Raw genomic sequence first — 25,242 nt, 5'->3', positions numbered from 1 at the left:
ACCTTACCCAGCCTAACCCCATAACTCACATCCCACTCTTTCACACAACCTGCTCTCTCAACACACCTCACTCCTACCCATTCATATCAATATCTCCTGCACTTTATCCCATCAACTACAATCTATGTTTTCATTACAAACTTATCTCTCCTTATAAAACCTCAACACCTGCTCTACCCTCCATATCCCCCACAAATCTTTCTACACACATTACTTATGAAAAAAAAAAAACACCTCTACTACATAATCCAACTTCTAACATCCCTACTCTTATCTGGAAATATCCACCCTAACCCAGGCCCAAACGCCTCCTCTTCTACATCTAAATCCATGCTACTAGCATTCCTTAACGCACAAAGCTTAGCTAACAAAATTCCAAACCTACAAGCCTGGTTACTCCACAACAAACCTGACATCTTAGCCATATCCTAAACCTGTTTAAAACCTCATATAAAAGATGTATAGATAGTACCACCTAATTACTCCATTATCAGAGCAGACAGAGCCCAAAAAAGGGTGGTGGAGTAGCTCTACTCTACTCATCCTCCCTATGCATTACTCCCTACAATAAAGCCATTCCCCAATTCACCAACGCAGAATTAATACTAGCTCAATTTCAATTAAATAAACACAAACATATATGCATAGCCTCCCTTTACATTCCCCCTGGTGACAATATCTCTGTACCTGAAGATATCCTCTCCTGGTTTTCTACCAATATCTCAAATTAAACCATTATCATGGGAGACACCAACATTAATTGGTCCTCCATTCAGTCCTTTACCCTCTCCCTAAACATCAACCTGTATAACTACTCTCAACCCATCAACTCCACTACTAGGCCCTCTAAAGACTTCACTAGTGGCAGTATTCTAGACTGGATCTTAGTCTCTCACCCCCACTACTACCCTGATAGTGGAACTCTTCCTGACTCCCTCAGCGACCACCTTCCCATCTTTGCTAGGCACCTTCCTTCTCCCTTACAAGTTACCCATAATTACGTCATACCAGATGCCAAAAAAACTTCAACCCAGATGCCTTCTCTGACTCCCTAAAATCACTTAACTGGTACCCCCTAAAAACTCTACCCCTGGAAAATGCAATCACACACTTTAATTCTACTTTCCTAAATCTTTTAGATATTCATGCTCCCTTAAAAACCAGAAGAATAAAAAACAAACTACCCCCTGGCTAACAAAAAACACAGTAACTACCATGCGACTTAGAGACAAAGCCTGAGCACGCTACCAAAAGAACAAATCTCCCACTACCCTGAAGGAGTACAAAACTCTTGGTAACTTGGTTAAAAAGCTTATCACAGCAGACCGTCAAATCTACTTCTCCTCGCTTCAAAGTAAACATAAAATCAACCCACAAAAGTCCTGGAAAGATATAACCACCCTCTTAAAACCTGGTATAACCAAAAACCCAATCCCTAGCCCAAATGTACAAGACAATGATCTTGCCACCCAATTTAACTCTTTTTTCATTAACTCTATTTCCAAACTAACCTCTTCCTTCTCTAAAAACTATCCACCTCCTACTTCCACTTGTCCTCTCCCAACACCCCCTCCATCTCCACTCTATCATTCTACAACCTCTCAACCCCCTACATTCTCCATGAAACCAATCCCTACTTCTACCATAAAAAAACTCCTACAGAGGCTAAAACCATGCACCAATGCCCCCGATAACATTCCGTCATATTTCCTCAGCATAGCTGCTGAAGCCATTGCCCTCCCAATCAGTATCCTAATCAACCTAATCAATAAATGTACAAGACAATGATCTTGCCACCCAATTTAACTCTTTTTTCATTAACTCTATTTCCAAACTAACCTCTTCCTTCTCTAACAACTATGCACCTCCTACTTCCACTTGTCCTCTCCCAACACCCCCTCCATCTCCACTCTATCATTCTACAACCTCTCAACCTACAACCTCTCAACCCCCTACATTCTCCATGAAACCAATCCCTACTTCTACGATAAAAAAAACTCCTGCAGAGGCTAAAATCATGCACCAATGCCCCCGATAACATTCCCTCATATTTCCTCAGCATAGCTGCTGAAGCCATTGCCCTCTCAATCAGTATCCTAATCAACCGCTCTATCCAAGAAGGTCTTGTTCCACAACTCTGGAAAAAGGCTTTCATCATTCCCCTTCACAAAGGAGGTAACAATACTAATATTACCAACTTCCGGCCTATCGCCATCCTCTCCAATTTCAAAAATTCTGGAGAAATGTATCCATCTTCAACTCCTTCCCCATTTATTAGACAACAACCTATTAACTCCTACCCAACATGGATACCGATCCAATCATAGCACTATGACTGCCCTCCTATCCTTCCTTGAAACTGTGAATAAAGCTAGAGATTCTGGTTTTACTGTATCTACCATCCTACTCAATCTCTCTAAGGTCTTTGACACTATCTCCCATAACCTACTACTTAACTAAACTATCTAAGCTAAACCTATCACCTTCAACCCTCAATTGGTTTACCAGCTATCTCTCCAACAGGCAACAAGCTGTCAAGTGGAAAAAAGCCACCTCCTCCTTCCTTAACACCCCCACAGGTGTTCCACAAGGTCCCATATTGGGCCCCCTCCTCTTCAATATATTCATTAATGATTATTTCCGCTCTATCCCTTATGCTAACATCATCCAATATGCAGATGATTCTACAATCATCTGTGCAGCCTCATCCATCCCAACTCTCCTAAAGCTGACTCAAGATACCTTCTCTACCACAGAACAGTGGATGAAAGACAACCATCCTGCACTTAATGCAGCTAAATCAAAACTTATGATATTTACCCCCTCTAAAACCAACACCTTTGACAGAAAACTATTCTTTATCACCAGCCAAAATAATACACCTCTTGAACTGGTATCTGAAACCAAACTACTAGGAGTCCAAATCAATGACAAGCTTAAATTTCATTCCCATCTACTACTAAACATAAAAAAACACCAAAAACTTGGCCTGCTCTACCGACACAATCGATACCTCACCCCAGCTACTAAGCTCACTCTCTCTACTGCATTTCTCTTACCCTCCCTTCTCCATGGTGCCCCTCTTTTAACAAACCTACAATCATCTCTGAAAACAAAACTGTCCTCTTGTTATAATAAAATAGCCAGATTTGCCACTAGCAACAAATCCTCAACCCATCACTGTGCACCTCTCCACAAACTAAATTGGCTTGAACTTCCCAACTACCTCTCCTATACTCAGCTCACCTATACACACAAACTCATTTTCCAGCCATCCTTCTGTCCCTCCCTCTCTACTACCTTTAAAATACACCACACACAAAGACTTCTCAGATCTACCAATCAAAACCTAATAGACGTCTATAGACCCCTTCGCCCCCCAGGACAAAACCTCCTGTCCTTTTCTCTAGCACTCCTGTGGAACTCCCTCCCTTCCTCCATTCGTACCATCACTAGCCTCCCTACCTTTAAAAAAATCACTCCACTCCCACCTAACATCCACATGGGAATGCTCCTGCTCCCACCCCACATAATCATTCTCCACTTCCTACAGTCTTCCATCTCATAAATTCATTTTTGAAGCTAGTAATCAACTTCTTAATTGTACCTAGCTAACTGAAAGCCTTCTGCATCTATCTATTTACTTCCTAATCCTACTTGAACAATGTTCTCCTTCAAAAAAATGTATTTTTGATTGTAACCTCAGTATTTTTGTTCTGTCTTGTAATCAGAAATTGTTTGAAATGTAAATCTCTGTAATCTTTGTGTAATCTGTGTTGGAGCTTTTCTCCCCAGGACTCCATTGAAATGGGTTCTTTTGGCCCAATGGACTATCCTGGTTAACCAACTGCAAATAAATAAATAAATAAATAAAATAAACAAAACTATTGTGATATGAACCTCTGAATGTTCACTGTGTGGCTGCTTGAGAGTACAAACACCTTCTTTAGTGATCAATGTTTACAGGTTACAGGAGTTCAATATCCACACCACTGAATCCCAATATGTGATGCTGTGACCCCACCACTGCCAGCCAATAAATATATGACTTGGATTTCTCACCACTTCTCACCAATATGTGACACCCCACCACTGAACCAGTAATCAAAGAGCCTCAATCCTCACCACTGTCAACAGTGGGAGAACATTCACTGGAAGGATTACAAGTACACACACAGTATTTCCAATTGCAGCTCTTTGTATCAAGTGCAATTTCCCTTAAGCGCACAAAGAGACCACAGTCAGTCCAGAGCTGGTTCCTCTACCTTTCTCCAGATCCCCAGTAAGACTCCCTACTGGCACACATATAGAGTTGACTTCTCAGCCGAGTGACCAAGCTAAGGCCTCCAGCACCCTCACTGTCCAACCAGTGATTCGTGTCCCTGCCCAAGTAGCTGACACACACACTCTTTGAGGTTTGATTTACACACACACACACACACACACACACACACACACACACACACACACACACACACACACATGCACACACGCACACACACACACCTAGGAAAGGCTGGCACAGGTTTATTAGCTATGCCCCCTTCTACCCAGACTATAAGGTAGTTACCACTGCCACCAGTCAACTCCTTATCAGCTGCTTTAAGGCCCTTAACAAAGGATGTCCAATCTTACTGTGTAATATTAATATTAATACAAATGGTAGTTTGACCAAGAGCAAGGCTATTAGGAGTGGCCCACACAGTGTTAGCAAATAAATATGCAAGCACTCGCAAAACTTAAATATTTCTAGACAGATCACCCACAATGAAAGGTTTAAATACATTTAATAATAAATAATAAAAGAACAAGAAAATACTCGGTATATATTCATGGTAACATCAAAGTTCAAAACCACAGGATATATTTAAAGCAACACTGCAGGATAGTCTCAAATAAATGAATAAAAATATCTAAACTAAGCTTCAGTACATTCCTGACTGAATCTAAGAGAATTATTATACCCTAGTTAACTTACTTAATTAGAGCAAGGCAGATGTATGGTAAATGGTTCTTGTCAGGTCCAAGACAAAATACAGAATGCTCTGTCTCTCTAAGAGAGTTCTGAAATTAATATCTCAAATATTACTGCTGGGATAGCTTGCAGAATGACATGAGTTCTTGTCATCTGACTCTATCCCAGGTGAAACCCTCACTGCTGGTGGCTGACAGTATTTGGCATATACCTGTGAAAATACATAGACCTTAGATCTTTGACAGATGCTATAAGTCATAAAACAATTGCGTTCCTTCACATAGGTTCATAGGTTTATAGGTAGTTACTAGGCTATCGGCCCTAGGGCCTATACAAGCCCAGCCAAAAAGGTACCCTGGCTTTTGCCACCCAAGAAAATTATTTTCCTGTGCCACTGTTGAGCAGAGCCACAGAAGTGATCCCCGGGGTGAATTTCCTATTTCCCATCCACTCATCAAGATTTTTCTTGAAGAGTACAAATGAGGAGCTTTGTTTGATATAGATAGGTAGTTTATTCCAGGGTATGGGAAGTCTCTGGGACAGGAATCTATCCCTCCGGCATGTTCTGTTTATTGTGGTGACAAGATTTAGGTCCCTAAAGCATGTAGCTTGGAGGGATTGGGACTTATTTAAGTGGAGCATGTCCAACAGCTCTGGGTTTGACATAGCTTTGTATGTTAGGCAGAGATTACCTCTGAGTAGGCGATATGCGATGGAGTAAAGCTGGAGTGTTTTGAAACGCTCTGCATCGGGCATCTGTTTGAGGCCGGTAATCCTCTTTGTGAGGTATTTCTGTAGCCTTTTCAGTTGTTGTAGATGTCTTGTGAGGTACATACCAAAAGGGGCATTGTACTCTATAATGGGTCTAATGAGTGATGAGTACAGGGGAACAATGACCTCTTTTTTTCTGGATGAGAAACCTTTTGTGATGAGGTGTGCCATGTAGAAGGATTTCCTGACTACTGTGGCAATGTGATTATCAAAGGAGAGACTACTGTCCACCTGTGTTCCAAGGTCTCTTATCACACTTTCGGTGTTAAGTATACTACTGCCTATGTTCTAGTTCATGGGTACAGAGTCTTTACCAAATGGAATAACAATGCTCTTTTTGGCATTGAGCTTGAGGCCATGGCTTTGACACCAGGCATCTGTCTCAGTGAGGCCTTTTTGTAGGATGTCCACATCGTTAGGAGTTTTGATTATGGCTCCTAGTTTGCAGTCATCTGCGAACTTCATTAGCCAAAGACCTTCTGTGTTAGTCTGTACTTCAGAGAAGTAGATACCAAACAGGAGAGGACCCAGGACTGAACCCTGTGGTACTCCACTTGTCACTGGTCTGAAGTCGGATTTGGACTCTGCTACTTTCACAGTGTGGGTTCTGTCAGTGAGCCAGTTGGCAACCCATCTTGTGACATAGGGATTTATACCTAATTTAGTGAGTTTATCTATAATTCCAGAGTGGGGGATGGTGTTGAAAGCCTTGGCAAGATCTAGATAGGCTGTGTGAACCACCTTACCCTCGTCTACGGCTTTAGCGACTGCTTCAAAGAAGTCTATTAGGTTTAGGAGACATGATCTGCCTTTTACAAAACCGAACTGGGTGGGGTCCAGAGTTTGGAGATTACCAATGTCTTTGTTTATAAGTTCCATGATAATACGTTCCAAGGCCTTGCAGACCAGGCTCGTCAAACTAATGTGGCGGTAGTTCCCAGGATCCGTAGTGGCTGCCCCCTTGTGAAGTGGGATAACTGTCGCTGTGCACCATTCAGCGGGCACAAAGCCTGAGATGAGGCTATGATTGAACATGGTACTTAGGTGGGGTGTCAGTTCATTCTGTAGTTCGTGTAGAACCAGGGGCGGCCCGTGCTACTGGACTGCAGCCCCCTCAACTGTAAAATAAAATAAAGAAATAAAAAGAAAAAGAAAAATTTAAAAAATCGCGGACTTTTGCGCATGCGCACTAGTCCGGACTGCTGCTGAGACAGTCTGGAGCACGCGCAGATTGTTTCAGCAGCAGTTCTGACTGGGAAACATGAAGAACGGAGCTCACAGAAGTCTATGCAGTTTTAAACTGCATAGACTGTCCTGGAACTCGCTGGGAAAACGCGTCGGGGTCGGACTGCAATGTCAGCAGTCTGGAATTTGCTGCAGTCTCATCGGGGGAAGATCTCGCGATGGGCAGGGTCTGGTGTGGATTTGCAGGGGTTTTCGTAGCTTACTCGGACAGGGATTTGGATGGATTTATGGTGGTTTGCTATAGGGAAAGATCTACTACAGGTAAGTGTGTGTATGGTGGTTTGCTACAAGGTAGGTAGGTGTGTGTGTGTGTGTGTGTGTGTATGGTGGTTTGCTACAAGGTAGGTGTGTGTGTGTGTGTATGGTGGCTTGCTACAAGGTAGGTGTGTGTGTGTGTGTGTGTGTGTGTTGTGTGGTGGTTTGCTACAAGGTGTGTGTGTGTGAAAATGCCCCAGGTGCAATATACTGGTGGTTAGACTCATGGTAGTGTGGTAAGGAATACCTCAGGCTTGAACCCTGTACTTTGTATGCAGGTGTTAAAGAGGTGAATTCCCTACCCACCACCATTGGTAAAAAAATTGCAGATTTTTGCCTCATATTTGATCTGATCTGTTCCTCATAATATCTGTGGTTTGTAAATGTTGCAATGCTTGATATTTCATGGTGCAGTGGTAGCATTGTTGCCTCACAGCTGCAGGTTCTCAGGTTTGATTCTTGGCTGGGGTGCCATCTTTGTGGGGTCTGTATCTTCTCCCTGTGTTTGTGTGGGTTTGCTTTTGTGTCCTCCCATGTTACAAAGACATGTCTGCATTATTTCTTCCTGGGCCTCTGCTGAAAATTGTTTTTTTGTTCCAAGTCAGACTGTCCTGATTAACAAATGTTAAATAAAATTGACAGGCATTTGAATTTCAGACTTCAGGTTTCTGAATGTTTAATTCCTTACATATTTGATGGTGCAGTGGCAGTATTGTTGCCTCACAGCTATAGGTTTTCTGGTTTGATTCTTGGCTGGGGTGCCTTCTGTGTGGAGTCTGCATCTTATCCCTGTGTTTGTGTGGATTTGCTCTGGTGTCCTGCCATTTTACAAAGACATGTGTCTACAGTATTTCTCCCTGGGCCTCTGCTGAAAATTGTTTTTGCTCCGTCAGAAGTAAAATTGACAGGCATTTGAATTTCAGACTTCATATTCTTCAGAAAATACATAGTAAAACAACTTTTTATTCTAGCAATAAATATATAGTAACACAACCTTTTATTATAGCAATTTTCTAAGTTTATAAGATGACTATATGAAAATTGTCCTTATTTTTGGGACTGTATTACCCTGTTATTGGCTTTGTCCAGGTTTTTTGTGCTAAGGTTGGCAGCTATGGCAAGAACTAAATTCACTGAATATGTTTGAGGGCTGTATTCCCTCATTACTGGGTTTGTCCAGGTGTTTTGTGCTAAGAGGTTGACAGCTATGGTGAGAACTGAATTCATTTAATAATAGCCATTTAAGTTTCAGTCTTCCTCTCTTTCACAAAGCAGCTGATTTGGTGTAGTGGTATGTTGCTCTGACTGTTTTGCACAGGGACCTTGGCAGTAAAATGTATGGTGGTAACACAGCATTTTTCTTTCACAAAGCAGGTGATTTGGCATAGTGATATGTTGTTCTGACTCTTTTGCACAGGGACCTTGGCAGTAAAATGTATGGTGGTAACACAGCATTTTATTCTAGCAGCTTTCCAAGATTATACAAGCAATGTTTAATGTGTCCCTGGTTTTTACCGTTTTGACCCATCCCAATAAATTTGGCTTTTTCCAGATTTCTTGTGCTGCGAAGTTGAGATGCAGTTGAGTATTGAGTAGATTTTACAAGGAGCTGAGAGCTGTAGGGGAAGAGAAGTTTAGTGCTGATTATGCTAAGTCAGCTCGCATTGCTAATAGCACAACAGGTTGTGTACTTGCTTTTGATGCAGAAGGTTGTTGGTTCTACTCCCATAAGTGGTGACTACTGCCGTACTGAAAGTTAAGATACTAAATATGAGCCTGTTATCAGTTTGCTATCCATTTCCTATTGCAATATTACTAGCTTATTTTTAATGTAATTTAGGCAATTTATTCCTCAGAGGCATCAGACACTTTATTTTTCGATTAAACCATGAAATATAAAGATGATTGCTAGCAGCAACCTCTTCTTTACAGATTTATTTAATGTGGAATTATTTAGATTACTTTTTTACTACTTCAGAGATTGTGCATATTTACTGATAATGGTGGACTGTAGAATTGTGCATATTTACTGATAATAGTGGACTGTAGAAGTTTGAGTAGACTTTTATGATGGAAATGTTCTGAATTGGGCAGTTTTGTCATTGGTGCATGCGTTTTGTTTCATTGTTTACTGGAAAAATGCTCAAAGCAATAGGAAGGTGTATCAAAGAGCACATGTATGTTTCATATGCAAGGGGCCTATGATTTGAAAACAGCCCAGAATTAATCTTTATCTGCCACTGGTAAAATGTATTTTCTTTGAATGTGGGTTTCAATGTTGTTTCAATGAATGTGAGTTTCAATGGCAGAGAGGTTTTAATGCCAAGTTTGTTTAGCAGATGTCTTAGTGTTTGTGCTGTAAAATGCAAAATAAAACTTTCAAATGAAGTTCAAATCATCATCGAAGTAAATCAGTATGCACGTTAGTGTTTATGGTAAATGGAGTGAAATAGCCAAGTAATGGATCATTGGAATGGCTGCAGGGGGAGGCTCCATTCGATCATGGTTTTGTGAGGGGGAAGGGCGGCAAACTTAGGCAGCCCCAGCTGAACCATACCTCCCAACTGTCCAGATTTTCAAAGAATGAATAGATTTTTTGCTTCTTATTTTTGGTTTGTTCCTCATAAAATTTGTGGTTTTCTGGCAAATCATTTAGGAATTAAGTCACTAAATAATGACACACTGAGTTTCAGACTTCATAACCTTCAGAAAAATGCATGCTAAAGTAAGACCTGTTCTATCAACTGTCTCAGTTTATACAAGAGCAATTTTAGTACTGTTTATATGTTCCCCCAATATATTTGACCTTGTCCAGATGTATTGCATTAACAGGTTGAGAGGTACATGCAAATAAATTGCTTTATAGAATTAAGCATAGCCAAACCTTTCAACTGTCCCTGATTTGGGCTCAAAATGTTGCTCTTCCTCTAATGATCCCTCCGCAAAATAGCAATTTTGGAAGAAAACATGGAGGGTTTATAATTAAGAAATAACTGTAATAATCAGTTAGATTACTTTTATTTCAGAAATGCATGTAGATTCTTTTATTTTGTCAGCTGCTCAAGTTAGCAGTACTAATATTAAAGTATCCCTTCTTTGACAGGTTCCCAGCTGTATTGTGTTGCTATTTTATATTTTTACATCCCATTTTTGGTCCATTTTTCATAAAATTGTGTTTTTTGGCAAATTAGTGACAAATCATTAAAGACTGAAGTTAGAAAATAATGACAGACATTTGAGTTTCAGATTTCATACCATTCAGAAAATTCATACTAATGCAAGACCTATATTATCTTTCTAAGTTTATAAGAGCAATATTTTAAAAATTGTCCTTATTTTTGGGCCTTTGTCCCATTTCTTTGTATGGCTTTGTCCAGATTTCTTGCTCTGAGGTTGAGAGGTATGACAAATGTGTCAGGGCCATCACAAGTCAGCCAGAGACATTTCAAACTGTGACATACTTGTTGCACCCCACTCCCCCATGTAGTGACTCTGGATGTGTTGAAGCAAGGCAAGGAGTAGTTATGCAGTGTAAATGTGCAGAGTATCCCCCCCATCCAAGGTAGACACAAGTACTAGAGTGGCTTTTCATCTGTCCTTGATTTTTACAGAATGGTCTGGTTTCTGTCATATTTTTTGTACTGTTGATTTATGCTTATTACTCAAAGTGCCTGTTGCTCTGTGTTTAAGTAGCAATACTTTATTGACCATTAGGTAGCTTGGCTGAGATTGCAAGATGCAAGTAAGCTTTAATAAGCATACTGTTAAAGAATTGCCAACATTGAAAGCCTATATGTTGCCATGTAGAGAATACTTAACTAGATAATGTATAAGCCTTGGGTATTGAAATGCATATGCCAGTATTTGTAATAAAGGACAGGATTACATTATTTTAAGAGTCTCATTACACTTGGAGACTTCCAGTCATCTCTGCAGGCTTTACCCGTAAACAGGATGCCAATCGTGTGGTCCATAACCTGTACAGTAATCCTTTTAAGCAATGTATCTTGACCTTATTTCTTGTTTGCTTTTCATTTTTTACTTTGATCATGTTTTCCCCATGAAACAAGTAGATGTCAGGCAGCAGGTTTTTTTTGGATAAGGAACATTTTTACAAGTGGGGGCATCAGAGATTTCTACTTTCAGCATGTTACTTGGTACTTTAATAAAGCTGAATATAAATTATAATTAGAACTGCAGTGCAAGAAGTGGTTTGAGTTGAGTGCTGCTTGTTTTTCTTATACTTGATTTTGACTGGCATTCCATTAATGTATTTAAAAAAAAGTAATTTATTTTTTCATGCCTCACAACCTTTTTTGTTTCCATCTAGATATTAAGCTGTCATGCAGCCAATGCATTGAAATATTTTTTTCTTCTACACTTCATATTGTCTTGATTGGACTCTCATAATGACGGTTTGGCACCCAGGGCAGTATATTTAGTTTTTGTGGTTTTGAGCTTAGCTCCTCCCCTTTCTAGTTGGCCACACCCCTTCCCATTGACCCCACCCATTCAGCTGTCTCCTGCAGCCCCCCTTTGATTTGAAGTCACCAGCCGCCACTGTGTAGAACTCAGCCTGGGATGTTGTCTGGTCCCATGGATGCTGTGTTTTTGGCTTTGGAGAGTGTGTTTTTTACCTGTGCAGCCATGATTACAGGAACTTTGCATTCTTCCAGTATAGAGATGGGCTCTTTAGAGGGTGAGAGGGGGGTAAATTTATCACTGAACCTATCTAGCAGGATGCTGGCAATATCAGTTGGGTCTGTATATTTAGTGCCATCGTGCTGTAACTCAGAGCAGATCTGAGTGTTGCCATTGAGATTCTTGACATAGCTATAGAATGCTTTGTGGTTGTCTTTAGAATCAGTGGTGATTTTGTTTTCATAACTAGCTTTGGAGGATTTTATCAGGGATTGCAGCTTCTTACTGAGGCTGACCAGGGAGCTCCTCCACTCTTGGGATTTTACTCTCTTTTGCAACAGTTTCTTCTTTCTGTTGTACAGTTTGTTTATGGCAGGGGACTACCAGATTGGCTTCCTTTTTTTGGAGGAGAGAGTCTTAGTTCTGTTTGGGATAGCACAATCCATGCACTCATGTAAGTGCTTATAAAGTGCAGTTGTGTAGGATTCAGTAGTCGTAACTGTATTGTCCATCTGCATGGGTGTCATGAAATTCACTACTTCTGTCTTAAGAAGCATGAAGTTGGCTTTGGAGAACTTTTTTGCCATGGTTTCCTTAATGGGGGGTGGGGGCAGGATGTGGATATCTAGGGTAATTAGCTTATGGTCGGATCGGACTAATGAGGCGTTGACTTCAGGTGTGGAACACCGGTCACTCATGTTGGTAAAGACTAGATCTAGGATATTGTGGCCCCTGGTGGTGGTGTAGGTAAGTTGATCCAGGGCACTGGAGTTTATGAATTCCAGAAAGAGTTGAGCAAAGGAGTTGGTACATGAGTAGTTTTCCCAGTTAATGGTGGGGTAGTTAAAATCGCCTATTATTAGGTTGTTTGGTTGAACCCTAATATTTTACAGTACATCAAGAAAAGAGGAATGGGAATCCTGGGGCATGGTAGGGGATCTGTAGCAAGCTACAATTTGGATTTCAGTTTTGCCCAGAGTTAGTTGCACTTGGATAACCTTGGCTGCATTATACTGAGCAACTAGCCTGGAGGTGTGGATATCCTTAATGAATATGGACACACCTCCGCCTTTGGAATTCCGGTCCTGGTTATATGGCCGAAAAGTGTGGTATAAGTTATAGCCTGGTGGTGCAGGGGTGCTCTCAGGAGCCTTGAACCAGGTCTCAGTCACTGCACAGATATCGATGTTCTCCATTTTAAGGAGTGTCTCGAGTGAGTGCATTTTGAGATTTAGACTTCTAGCATTGAGTAGCATCACCCTCAGTTTTTGCTTGCCTGTTCCTGTTACGGTGGTGAATTTGTCATTTGAACCTTGCCTAAAAAAGGCACTATAGGGGCGGCAAGAACCTTAGCCAGTATCCGGCATCCCAGAAGTGACAGGTGCAGGCCATCTCTGGCAAAACATCATGGTCTGTCGACCGTGTCATCCCAGGTAGACAGATACTGGATCCCTTTAGAATGACACCAGAAGCGGTATCATTCTGGGTGATGGCAGAATGCTACTCAGGGCTAGGGTCATACTTGCCTGGGCTACAAGAGCTGACCCCTGGACATGCCTGAATAAAAAGCTATTTTCATCTAGGTAAGTGAGGAAAGTGAGTACAAGAGCTGTTTTTCTCTAAGCAAGTGAGGAAAGTAAGTACCAAAACTGTTTTCCTCAAGGTAATGAGGAAGATTGAGTGCTGTAGTAATTAGTAGGTTATTTAGTGCTTACAACAAGTTCTGAACAAGTGCTGATCATGAATAAGCAAATTCAAGAGCTAAAATTAAGACTCTGTATCTGGACTAAACTAGTTACAGGAAAGGGGGAAACAAGTGCAAATGCGGGCTTTTAAATCAGAAAGTTGAGAGAGATGGGAAAACTGACCAAATGGCCAATAACTACAATTTCTGGGCCAGAACCACTCCTTATGTGGTAGATAGGTTACCTAGTGCTTACCACTCCAACTGATAAGCTAGAAGGCTTCCCTCCAACACAGAAAGCTTGGGGTCTCAGAAGCTTACATACAGTCATGGATACAGCAAATCTGAATCTGGATTACACTAGTTACAGGAAAGGTAGGAAACAGGCTTAGATTTTTTTTCACATTTCAAAACTAGTAATTAGTTCACTCTGAAGACAGTACATGAAGCTTCTCAGCACAGACTCTGTGTCTCTGGCTGCATTGAAAACTGAAAGATACCATATTTTATTGTGTAGCCATAAAGTAATTTAATTTCAGTTATTTTTCTGAAGTTAACTGCCTGTATTCCAGTTTCCACTATTAAAATATATACATTTAAACAGTTGCAATAGTGCATGTACATTTCTGTTCTGTTCCAATAGGGGACACTGTGGTTACATTTCAAACAGCACATTGCAAAAACCTTTTCAACACACAAGTCTGTACCAGCAGTTTGATATACACATGACATACAATTCTAGTATATTTGTAATAGAAACATCTTAGACAAATCATGTCGATATTCACAAATGACATATAATTATTTACAAAATTCCAGATAGCTGTGCTGGCAGTATCCCCCTTTGTCACATGCAGTACCACTTCAGAAAAAGGGAATGGCAAAGATTACCTCTGGGTTTTCAGAAGAGTCCTGTCATTTTTCATCAGATAATAGAGACATTCTCACAGGATGTGAGCAAAGATGATAGGGTTATTCATTATATTAATGACATTCTGATACAGTCAAAGACTGTGGAAGAACATATATCACAGCTGAGAAATGTTCTGAGACATTTGCAAGAGGCAGGGTTCAAAGGAAACAAGGACAAATACAGTTTTTGTCAGAAGAAGTAAAATTTCTAGGAACCATTATCATACTGACAGGGAGGACTGTTTGTCAGGAAAGGATGAGGGGCATTCTGAACTTACCAAAAGCTTTGACAATTTCAGATTTTCCTAAATTCATGGGAATCATAAACTACAATATGAAATTCATAGAGGACTATGTAGAAGCTGCAGCTCCTCTCTACAAAATATTGGCAAATTAAAAAAAGAAGAGTTGACTCTACAATGGAGTTGCACTGAGGAAGAGGCATTTAAAATGTTAAAGCAGAAGTTGGCACAGGCAATGGAGCTGATAGTGCCCACCAGTAAATTACCTTTTGTTTTGCAAGCAGCAGCAGGGAAGGGCATACTCTCAGTGATGTTATTAAGAGTCTTGGCCACAAGAGGTATCTCAGAAAATGGACACTAAGTTAAGACCAGTTACTTTTTGTAGCAGGAGAATGACTTCTGTAGGAAAAAGGATATCATCCTTGCATTAAACAGCTTTTGGCCATTTACTAGGGAATAAGACAAAGTATTTGACAATGTTTTCAGGGGTTATAGTTCAAACTCCACATTTGACAATCAAGACTTTGCTAAATGACAGTGAGATAAACAAAATTACAGAAGAGGTTAGTCAGAGTGTATTTTCAAAATGGATAACTACTTTCAGTACAAAGAATGTACAAATACAGACAGGGAACAAGTACTACTTATCCAGTTTTATTGCATATCAGAGATGGGAAGTACTACACTGGGTTTGCAATAGTGACCTTCCAGAAGGGAGATAAACCATGTGATGCCCCTGCACTGTCCCAGTAATCAAGGAGCCTCAATCCTCACCACTAGCACCAGTGAGGGACGTGCACATTGGGAGGATGACAAGTACACACACAGTAAAGTACAATTTCCCTTAAGATCACATAGAGATCACAGTCACTCTGGGGCTGATTTCTTCCTCTCTCTTCAGATCCCTAATAAGACTCCCTACTGGCACAGCTATAGGGTTAAGATCTCAGCCGAGTGGTCAAGCCAAAACCTCCAACACCCTCTCTGTCCAACCAGTGCTTCATGTCCCTGACCAAGTAGCTGACACACACACACACACACACACACACACACACACACACACACACACACACACACACACACACGCACACAAACACACACACACACACACACACCACTTTGAGATTTGCTTTATATACAAACACACAAACACTCCTGGGGAAGGCTGGCACAGGTTCACTAGCTATCCCCCTTCTGCCCAGACTATAAGGTAGTATCATCTGCTACCCACCACTCTTTATCAGCTACTATAAGGCCCTTCCCAAAGGGTGACCAATTCTATTGTGTAATGTTACTATTTTCCAAATGGTAAGTGTGACCAAATCTTTTAAGGCTATTTAGGAGTAGCCTGTACATTGTCACCAAATACATATGCAAGTAATCTAACAGCTTAAATATCTCTAAACAAACCAGCCACAACTGAAAGGTTTAAATACATTTAATAATAAACCATAAAAGCACAACACAATACTCAATGACAACACAGTGACAACAGACGTCAGAATCATTGGAAATATTTTAAAACAACATTGCAGGACAGTCTCACATAAATACAGAAAATGTCTAAACTATTCTTACTAAGTTCCTATCTCTAAGAGAAATACTATGATCTAAGTCTTACTTACAGAGCAACATGCAGGCAGAAGTGCTGGGTAAATGTTTCTAGGTCCAAAGACACATAAAAAATGCACAGACTCACTCTCTGAGATAGCTCTTAAATTACTATCAAACATTACTGCTGGGTTATCTCAGATTACATCATTCTTTGTCACCTCTGCCTTCAGCTTCCAGGCTAACAGAAACTTAAAAAAATTAGCACATGTGCCAAAAATACTTAACTCTCAGAAGTTTGCCTAGAACTGGAAGTTGTAAAACAGTTAAACACTTTTACATTTGAAACTTGTAATTATTTCTGTTTCCAGACAATATAAAGACCTCCTAGCTGTAGATATTCTGTCTCCTAGCTGAGATGAACACCATCATAAATCTCTTTGCTTTTCTTGAGGGTTTGCAAGTTAACTCTGTATGTTCCCGCTTTTACCATCAAAACATACATTTGCATAGCATATAGTTTATACACATTTCTACTCTTTTCCAGCAAGGTACACTGTGGTTACATTCTTGAAGCTCAGTACAGAAAATACAGTTCAACACACACTTCTGCACCAGTAGTTTATTATACACATAACATATAGTTTTCTTACATTTGTAATACAAGCATACAAATCATATTACTATTCACAAATAATTATTTACAAAATTCCAGCTAGCTGGGCTGGCAGCCTTCACAAACCAATTATGGTTAAGTTACCAGGATACGTGCGGCAAAAAGGGCATGAGCTAGAGGCTATAAAATATGTATTGCAGCATTTACATCCAGTAAATATTTACAGTGACAGTGCTTATGTAGTAAATTCTCTGATACTACATGAAGCAGTGACTGAAGTGATTGGTTAAATGGGTTGTTTTCGGAATGGTGGAAAACCATTATCACAGTTTTAATTGCCATAGTAGCTATTATTTTATTGATCATAATAATGTGCATGTGTGTTAAACTTTGTATTAAAAACACTGTCAATTGTAATTTTTTGGTTTTCAAAATAAGAAGAGGGAATTGATAGAATTATATAAAGTAAACACTAGTTTCCCTCATAGTAATAGCGTATGAAATATATATATATATATATATATATATATATATATATATATATATATATATATATATATATGGTTTTGCGTGTGTGTATCTATCTGATATATATATATATATATATATATATATATATATATATATATACACACACACATACATTAATTTGGTAGAACTGTTTTTCTTTCACAGTAACAGAGGTTTGGTAATCATAGTAACAGTGTGATATTTTTAGGACACAGCATCTATAAGTACAGGAAAGAAATATGCAGGAAACAAGTGTGATTAGCTTAATAAAATGTGCTTGTGTGGAACAAATAGTATTATATTTCTGAATGTTTTTGTAAGAAATGGCATTAACAATAAGAGTCAAATGTATACAGATATTCAAGAGAATGAACTTGTTAAAGAGAAATGGCCAACACAGTGGGAAAAGTTACAGACTATCCTATTAATGAAAGAACATTTCGGCCTGCTGAAGAAACTGTTTTTCTCTGGTTGAGATAAGAATGCAGACAAAGAAGGCTTCAGTACAGGAAAAGAATGTTTTCCCCAAAGACAAATTTTTGTAATGATAAAAGTGGCTGTAAAAGACTTTTTGTATAAATAAAAAGTAAATCTGTCGTGGAACTCTGCAACTTCTTTATTTTACTATTTTGGTACTTTTGTGTCATTGTCAGAGTGAACTCAGTACTCGGTCCATTTTTCTTGTATCAATGTGTCTATTGTTGTAAGAAAGTCCTTCTATATTGCACAGCTTATAAACATAGGGATAGTGTCTAGCTCTAGGGATGTCATTGTCCCTCATTACTCAGTCCTCATTAGACCAAACATTGAATATAATGCCACCTTTACCATCTATCTATCCAGACACATGCAACAAATGAAACACCCAAAAAGATACCTTACTAAAAAATACGAAGTCTAAACAACATGTATTACAAGGACTGACTCAAACTCTTGTCACTACATTCTCTATCCCACAAACTAAGTGGTGCCCTGTGTCTGGCATACAAGGCATCCTCAGACTCATTACCGATGGGTTTACTGCACATTAGCAAATCAAATGGCATCAGAAATATTCAGTCTTGGGAAATAAACCTCTTTTGCAACATCGATAGAATGGTTAGGAGGGACAGTTATTTTGCAGATGATACTGCAGCTGTGGAATAGACTCCCCATCCACAGAAGTCATAAAACAAAATTCATCCATGTCCATTTTAAGCGCAACATAGAGCTATAGATGGGAAACAGAAAATTTACCCCAGGACTATCCCTTGTACTACTAATAGACAGATGCATTCCTAAAGGCTTTATCCCATTCATGAGTCCCCTCAAATTATCTATCGTATGACCTCAGTTATTCTCACTAGGAGTAGTATATCCTTATCGATCATGGGATGGGTAAGGCCAATCTATAACCAAACAGGATAGGTTATTTTGAGCACAAAAAGGAAATTGGCTAGATTTAAAATGGCCCTCAAGGGCAGCTAGCCTTGTACATATCCATGAACCTATAATGAAGTGGCTGTAATTAATAAGTAGGACATTGGTGGATTATAATGACAGCAGTTTGAGTGGTCTTTTATAGTTGAAATGTTCTGAAATAAGTAATGTGTTATTATTGGATAGCAAAATGTGTTTCACTTATTGCTGGACAATCATCAAGGTTCCTTGTAAAGAGGGCCAACGAGGCGCTCTGCACATTCATTGTTTAGAATTTTTAACAAATATTTATTATAAATTATACTGATTTATATTAATTAATCAAACGCATTTTTTGCGATTATAAAGTAACAGTTTTAGCCATTCTGTGAGTGTCATAGTTGAAAATAATTGTTTGGTAAGTGTTCCAAGTTTTCTGCATTTGTTCCACATTTTGAGAGGTAGCATTCTACATATTGGAGGAGAAAGTTGAGAGGTATGAAGTCATGTTCAGCAGTGCCTTCAGTGTTTGCAGATTATGGTTACGTATTTATGCTGAAGTACAAATGACTTTTGACGGCCATTTAAGTGACATACCGTGTATAACACCGACAGCTAAGCTGAAAAGTGTAATCTAATTAGCAAAGAAATGTGCAAATGTTAATGTGTTTTACCTAAGATATGTTGTCCAGTTCGATTCTCAGCTAAACCGTCTTCTGTGTGGAGACATGCGTAAATGGGCGTACCTTCGTTGAAGGTTGTGCGTCAGTGCTGGCAACTCGGCACGCAAAAATCTACTGCCAATCATTAACGGACCGGAGTTCCGCTGTGGGGACCCCTAACCGGGAAAAGCCGAAAGACACAACAACAACAGCAACCTAAGATATGTTCACGTGTATTACTTAATGTCTGTTTTTAAATATTTGCAATGCACTGGAGCTTTTCTTCCCAGCCCTCCAGTGAAAATGTTTTTGTTTAACTAAACTGAGTCCCGGTAAACAAAAGGGCAATAAAAACAAATTAATAAATCAATAAACAAGTACTGCAAACTCCTCTCAACATTTGACACGAGCTGGTTACTAACGATGGCAACATTTAAAGATGCCTGAAGTGGGGCTTTTTAATATAAACTTATTTTGCAGGACAAACCACATTCACAACGTACGCAAACAATTGGACTGCAGTTTGTTGCGAAAAATAAAAAGCTCACTCTTATAGAATCCTAATTGCTTTTCATGTTGTTCATGTCATACTACGGTGGTTCAAATGTAAAATAATTGCTTTATACAATAGTTAAAGGAAACTAAGGAAATACTTTCCCCTAAAAAATTAGGACATTTGCCAGTCTTCACTTCTAATTTCAGGACGCAACTGCCCAAATAGGGACTGTTCTACGCGAAGAGAGTGACAGATCTGAACATTAGGTATTTTAAATACAAAGCTCTTTATTTGTAGTTTCCCGCCAGCAGAGGGCGGGAATAACGCTGTGCAAACTGTAAGAACGTTCTTGGAGTTCTGCAACCTAAGACTGTATCTTTTTTGGTCTCCTCCCCTCTTTCCTTTCGCTCATGACGTTAGCAGGGTTCCCTTCCCCAGGCACACAACCTGTGTTTTTAGAATCCCTTTCCCCAAGCTTGTTTCCGTTTACCTGTAATGATTTTATTGTAGGATTATTTAAGTATTTTATTTTATTTTAAAGCACACAGTAGCTAAAAAATGTATCCCGGAGCAGGACCCGGTGAGTTAGCAACCTGTAGGAAAACATAAACAGTGTTAAACGTGTTTGAAGTTGTCACTGTGTAGTACTTCTCCACTTACAATTCTTTATTAGAGTGGGAGAATGTTTTAAAAGTTAGAGAGAAACACTTTATTAAGTCTAGATAACGCGTGTTTGAAGACTGTTATTTTATGATTGTTTTTGTTCTTAAGGTGTTAGCCTATGCTTAAGTGTTGTTTCTTGGGCTCATGGTTGTGTGATTCGCGTCATAACAAAGCGGGAATTTTCTGTTTAATTAAAATGAATTTCTTGGGGTGGGCGCAGGAAGTGTTTTGGGTGCTGTTATTATGAGGCCTGGACGGAGGCCTGGGTTAGTAGTACCTTTTGAAAAGCCGGTGGTTTGTGGCTGCTTTCAAGAGGAAGCGGCGTGTTTGTCTGTTACGAGCTGTCCCAAAGTTGTGCTATAAAATAAGGTTTTCCCTGACTGACTTATTGATAAAGTGGCCAAATAAAGTTTTACTCATGTGCATGCGTGCATTGTACCCTATTTTGTTATTGCTGTACTTTTACTTGTATGCCTTGCTGTTCCATGCTCGTATATTGCCTCTTGTACGCTTTGCCCCAACTTGATGGCTGATGACAATCTGTGGTTTGTGCATCCACGCTGTTGCTAGACAAAGTAAAATTGGGATAATTTCATGTGGTGGAGCCAGCTATTCCCACAAGAATCTTGTGCTGCACTTTGAGATCACATTTATTTTTTCTGACACTTTTGTATCGTGACAGAATATGAAGTTGGGAGCCCGTTTTCCTTTTGGTGGTGGTGGCTACTCTGTCATCCTGATGCATAAATAAGCACAGTGCTATGTGATATCTGTATGTGGTTTCACAGAGTGAAGAGTGGTAGGAAAGGTGCCTGGTGACCTTTTGCGCTGAGCTAGCGCCACTAGCTGACCTGGATTAAATTTAAGTGACCCCGATGTTTCTCATTTGGGAACAGAAATGTTAGCTAAACTGGGTTTGTGGCATTAAACTAGTAGTTTATATCTATTTGTATATGCAAATAGCATTTATTTGCATTATTCACTTCGTTCTCTTATGTAGGATTTGGTAAAAGAAGACACTCGTACACGGGAATATAAATGCTAAATATTCTGTCTCTTTCAAAATCCACACATCTGTGACAGCTGCACCTCTTCATGTAGTTAAAATATTTACAGCATTTTTTCTCCATTTTCATATTTTAATTTGACCTTCAGAATAATTTGTTTGATAATGACAAACATCACTAAAAAAGTGAGTGAATATTTTAGAATTGTTTAGACATCTGGTTTAAAGAACAGTGGTAGTATTAAGGTTAACATCAGGCAGTTGTTTACCTTCATTAAACCTTTGTGTATAGAGTCAATGCATTCAATTCCCTTAATAGCTATATATTCATTACACTGCTATTTGGTAACAAACACATTAGTAACAATGAAACAGATTAGAATAAAACTTTTCATTATCTTATATCTGTGTATTAGAACCACACTTCTCAACTGTCCAGATGTTTGTCTCAAAGTTTTGGTATGTTCTTCATAAAATTTGCAGTTTTCTAGTAAACCAGTGAGAATTGCAGTCACCGAATAATGACATGCATTTGAGTTTCAGACTTCATATTATCCAGAAAAATGCATGCCGACACAAATGCTGATATTCTAGCAATGTTCTAAGTTTGTAACAGCAATATTTAAAATTTGTTTCTTGTCTCCCCCCCCCCTTATTTTAGGCTTTCTCCAAATTTCTTGCACTGAGAGTTTGAGTGGTATTATTAGAACATACTCGTACATTTTTTAGTTTTTGCTTACCTACCTGTTTGTTGTACTTAACTGCCTTGAGCTGAACTTACACTTCCTTGTTCCATTTACATACTGTCCACGGCTTCCAGTTTCTCAAAAAGTTAAGTTGCAGTTGTTTTCAGAATCATTAAAGGAAAACTCTACCTTAGAACTAAAAACATCTAGTTGTTCACTCTGTCCTTGTATTCCGAGCTATTTTAATACTCCATTATCACTGTGACTGCTTCTGAATTTTAATGTTTTACCTTTTGTTTACTGCCTACCAATGGGCTTGACATTTCAATGTGATCTTGTTTTTCTTCAAGCCTTTCTCTTCCCATAATCTGTTTCAGGTCTGCTGTGTACGAGTTGTGTTAGACGTAAAGAAGTAGATGAGTATTCCCGTGCGACTGACATATAATGGGATAAGTGTTAGTGTTATCTTGCATACTTTCTGTAACAGGACTGTTGCTTTTATTTCTTGAATGGCTGTCATTTGTGACTCTTGGGTCTTGTTTTACAGTATACTAAGGAGTTGTACAGCTGCAACTAAACAAACAAAAAAGTTAAATTGCAGTCCCTTGTTCAAAGTTTCGTTTTGTAGTCCAAGATGAATTGATAGTCCTCTCCCCTAAACTTTGGTAAATGTGTTACTTTACAAGAATTATAAGAAAAACATTTTCTGACTTTTCTCTAAATGTCACAGATGTCTTTGATACTACAATTAAGTCATCTTAAACTGTAAAGAGGTGTACACAGCAAAATTTAAAGTTTAGATTTTCAATACTGTGATTGCTGCTTATGTAGATTTTTCAAAAGAAGTGACAACTGCCTTTGAACCATTGACTGATCTAACTGCTCTGTTTTGCAATGAAATGCATGGCTGCTTTGAAAGCAGCTGTGAATTGGTGCAAGTTCTTTTCCTATCTGCATTGAAGACTATGGGAAAGCAGTTTCACACTTGCCTTTTTTTACAGCAGGTGCTCTGCATCTGACATCAACAGGACTGATTGTTACCTGTATAAGATTGTCAGCAGTACCTGTCTACAAATTTCAGTCTTTTGGTTATGTCATGCATGCATGCATGCATAGACAAATTCCTCTGCAAATTATGTGAGAAGTTAAACTTAAAAAAGTGGGTGGTCTTTCACTTCCTTTGATTCCAAGACAAGAAAATGAAAGTTTCATAAAATGCAAGCAGATTTCTGGTACCTACACCACACTGAGATCATATTGTTTGGAGAAAAGCAACTTAACAGGCGAGTTAAACTGAAGAAGGTGGAGTTTTCCTTAAATGCAACTGATGCTTAAAAACAACCAACATTTTTCGCACAAGCAGTGTTGCAATAGTTCCCTTGACTAGCTGTAGTGATAGCACATTTTTGTATTGCTTTGACATTGAATGCCATTTATGAAAAGTAATTGTTGGTTATTGTAAAAAAGGAACTTTTTAGTCTGAGTGTTCGCCTTTTGTGTACTTAGTTGAAATTTTAGTTTTTGGCATGTATTGCATCTTATTTTTGTATGGATTTTTTTCCTGTTTTAAGAGGACTGCAGAAATATTTTATTGTATGGAAAATATCCGTTCCTCCTGTTTTGAGAGGATTGTATAGATGGCATTAACTCTGATTGTTGAGAAGCAACCTGAGGTTGCCCATAATGTTGTTGGTATTTCACAAAATACGTTTGTATTCATTGATCAGAACTGGTTAATTGTTTGCTTAAGAATGGAAATATGTTTTGGCTTTGTTTTGTAAAAATGTCAGACTTCATTTTTATACCAGATCCTTTTTTCTTTCTTACTCATTTAAACAGTTGAAAGATTGCCCGCTTGACTGAAGTTGTACAAAGCAGGCTTATATTCTCTGATGAGGTGTCTTTAGCTTGAGACAGAGCAGTTGAGTATTGATGATGTTTTGGGAAGACGGCAGAGTTGACTTCTGTTCTGATTCTTTTTTTACCCATTAAAAAAAAATGCGCTAGTGTTGTTAGAGTAGGCTCCCTCTTATCTGGTCTCGCTGTTACTGGATCTTAGGCTGGTTAAATGAATGGCTGATTAATCGGAAAAAAGCATACAAAATAACATTTATAGGTTATAAATCAGCCTGTATAACATGATTTGTGTTTAGTATGCATTTTCCAAATGAATATGAAGTCTAAAACTCAAATGTTTGCCATTATTTAGCCCAGAGGAGGTGGAAGTGTTCTTTGTTGTCTTCTGCTAGAGCTATGACAGAAATTTGATGGCCAGATGGAGTAGGCCGGATAAGGGGAAGTCTACTGTATTCCTTTATTAACTGTGGCTGTTATGTAGCCTGAAGAATGTTGCTTCCTGAGTACATTGTTAGTGTTGAAAATTTGGTTTAAAATTGGTCAGGGATTTGAGATAGAGAAGCTGTGTGCTGGTATACATTTTGACAATCACTTTAGAGACCACTTTTGGTATCTAATTTAGAACAGTACATGTGTCTGTTCCTTAAATTGTAAATGTGTCAAATGCTGTACTTTGTATTTTATGCAGTTCATTACTATTAGAAATAACTTCAGTAGTTTGTTGTAAGTTTGGAAATGTAGTGTTTGTTGCTGTTTTTATTTTATCAGCTGTAATTTTGGGGGTCATATCTTTAAACAGTCTGGTCTTTCACAACTCGCATCCTGGTCTGAAGCCGAACTAAAATTAACTCAGTGTTTTAGACAGTTTAGGTAATGTGACTTAAATATTTCGATTGTTGGTATATGAGCAATATACATTTCTTAATGTAGAGAGCAGTCAGTATACTGTCATGCAGTAGGTCATTTTCTCTTTTATATCTAAGTGCGTAGGTTTCCTGTCAGTACATAGTAATGGAGAAACTTGAGATAGGAGTGCACTTTATATGGTTAGAATAACGGCAATAGTAACCAT

At 38.9% G+C, this 25,242-nt stretch overlaps 1 protein-coding gene across 2 annotated transcripts in view; it reads left to right on the top strand.

Annotated features, from left to right (window-relative positions):
* Window positions 1-20,266: 20,266 nt before the first annotated feature.
* AGO2 (argonaute RISC catalytic component 2) overlaps window positions 20,267-25,242 on the top strand; it is a 2,267,075-nt gene continuing 2,262,099 nt past the window's right edge. Inside the window, exon 1 of one of the 2 annotated variants that reach the window (XM_044067244.1) lies at window positions 20,267-20,538. In XM_044067244.1, coding sequence (XP_043923179.1) covers window positions 20,517-20,538 — 22 coding nt within the window. In that variant the 5' untranslated portion in view covers window positions 20,267-20,516. The remainder of the gene's footprint in view (window positions 20,539-25,242) is intronic. The other variant, XM_044067245.1, reaches the window with a different exon arrangement.

This window comes from Protopterus annectens, chromosome 3.part1, assembly GCF_019279795.1.
Source record: "Protopterus annectens isolate FY-2018-M chromosome 3.part1, PAN1.0, whole genome shotgun sequence".
NCBI lineage: Eukaryota > Metazoa > Chordata > Ceratodontiformes > Protopteridae > Protopterus > Protopterus annectens.
This window is presented reverse-complemented; position numbering and strand designations above follow the sequence as displayed.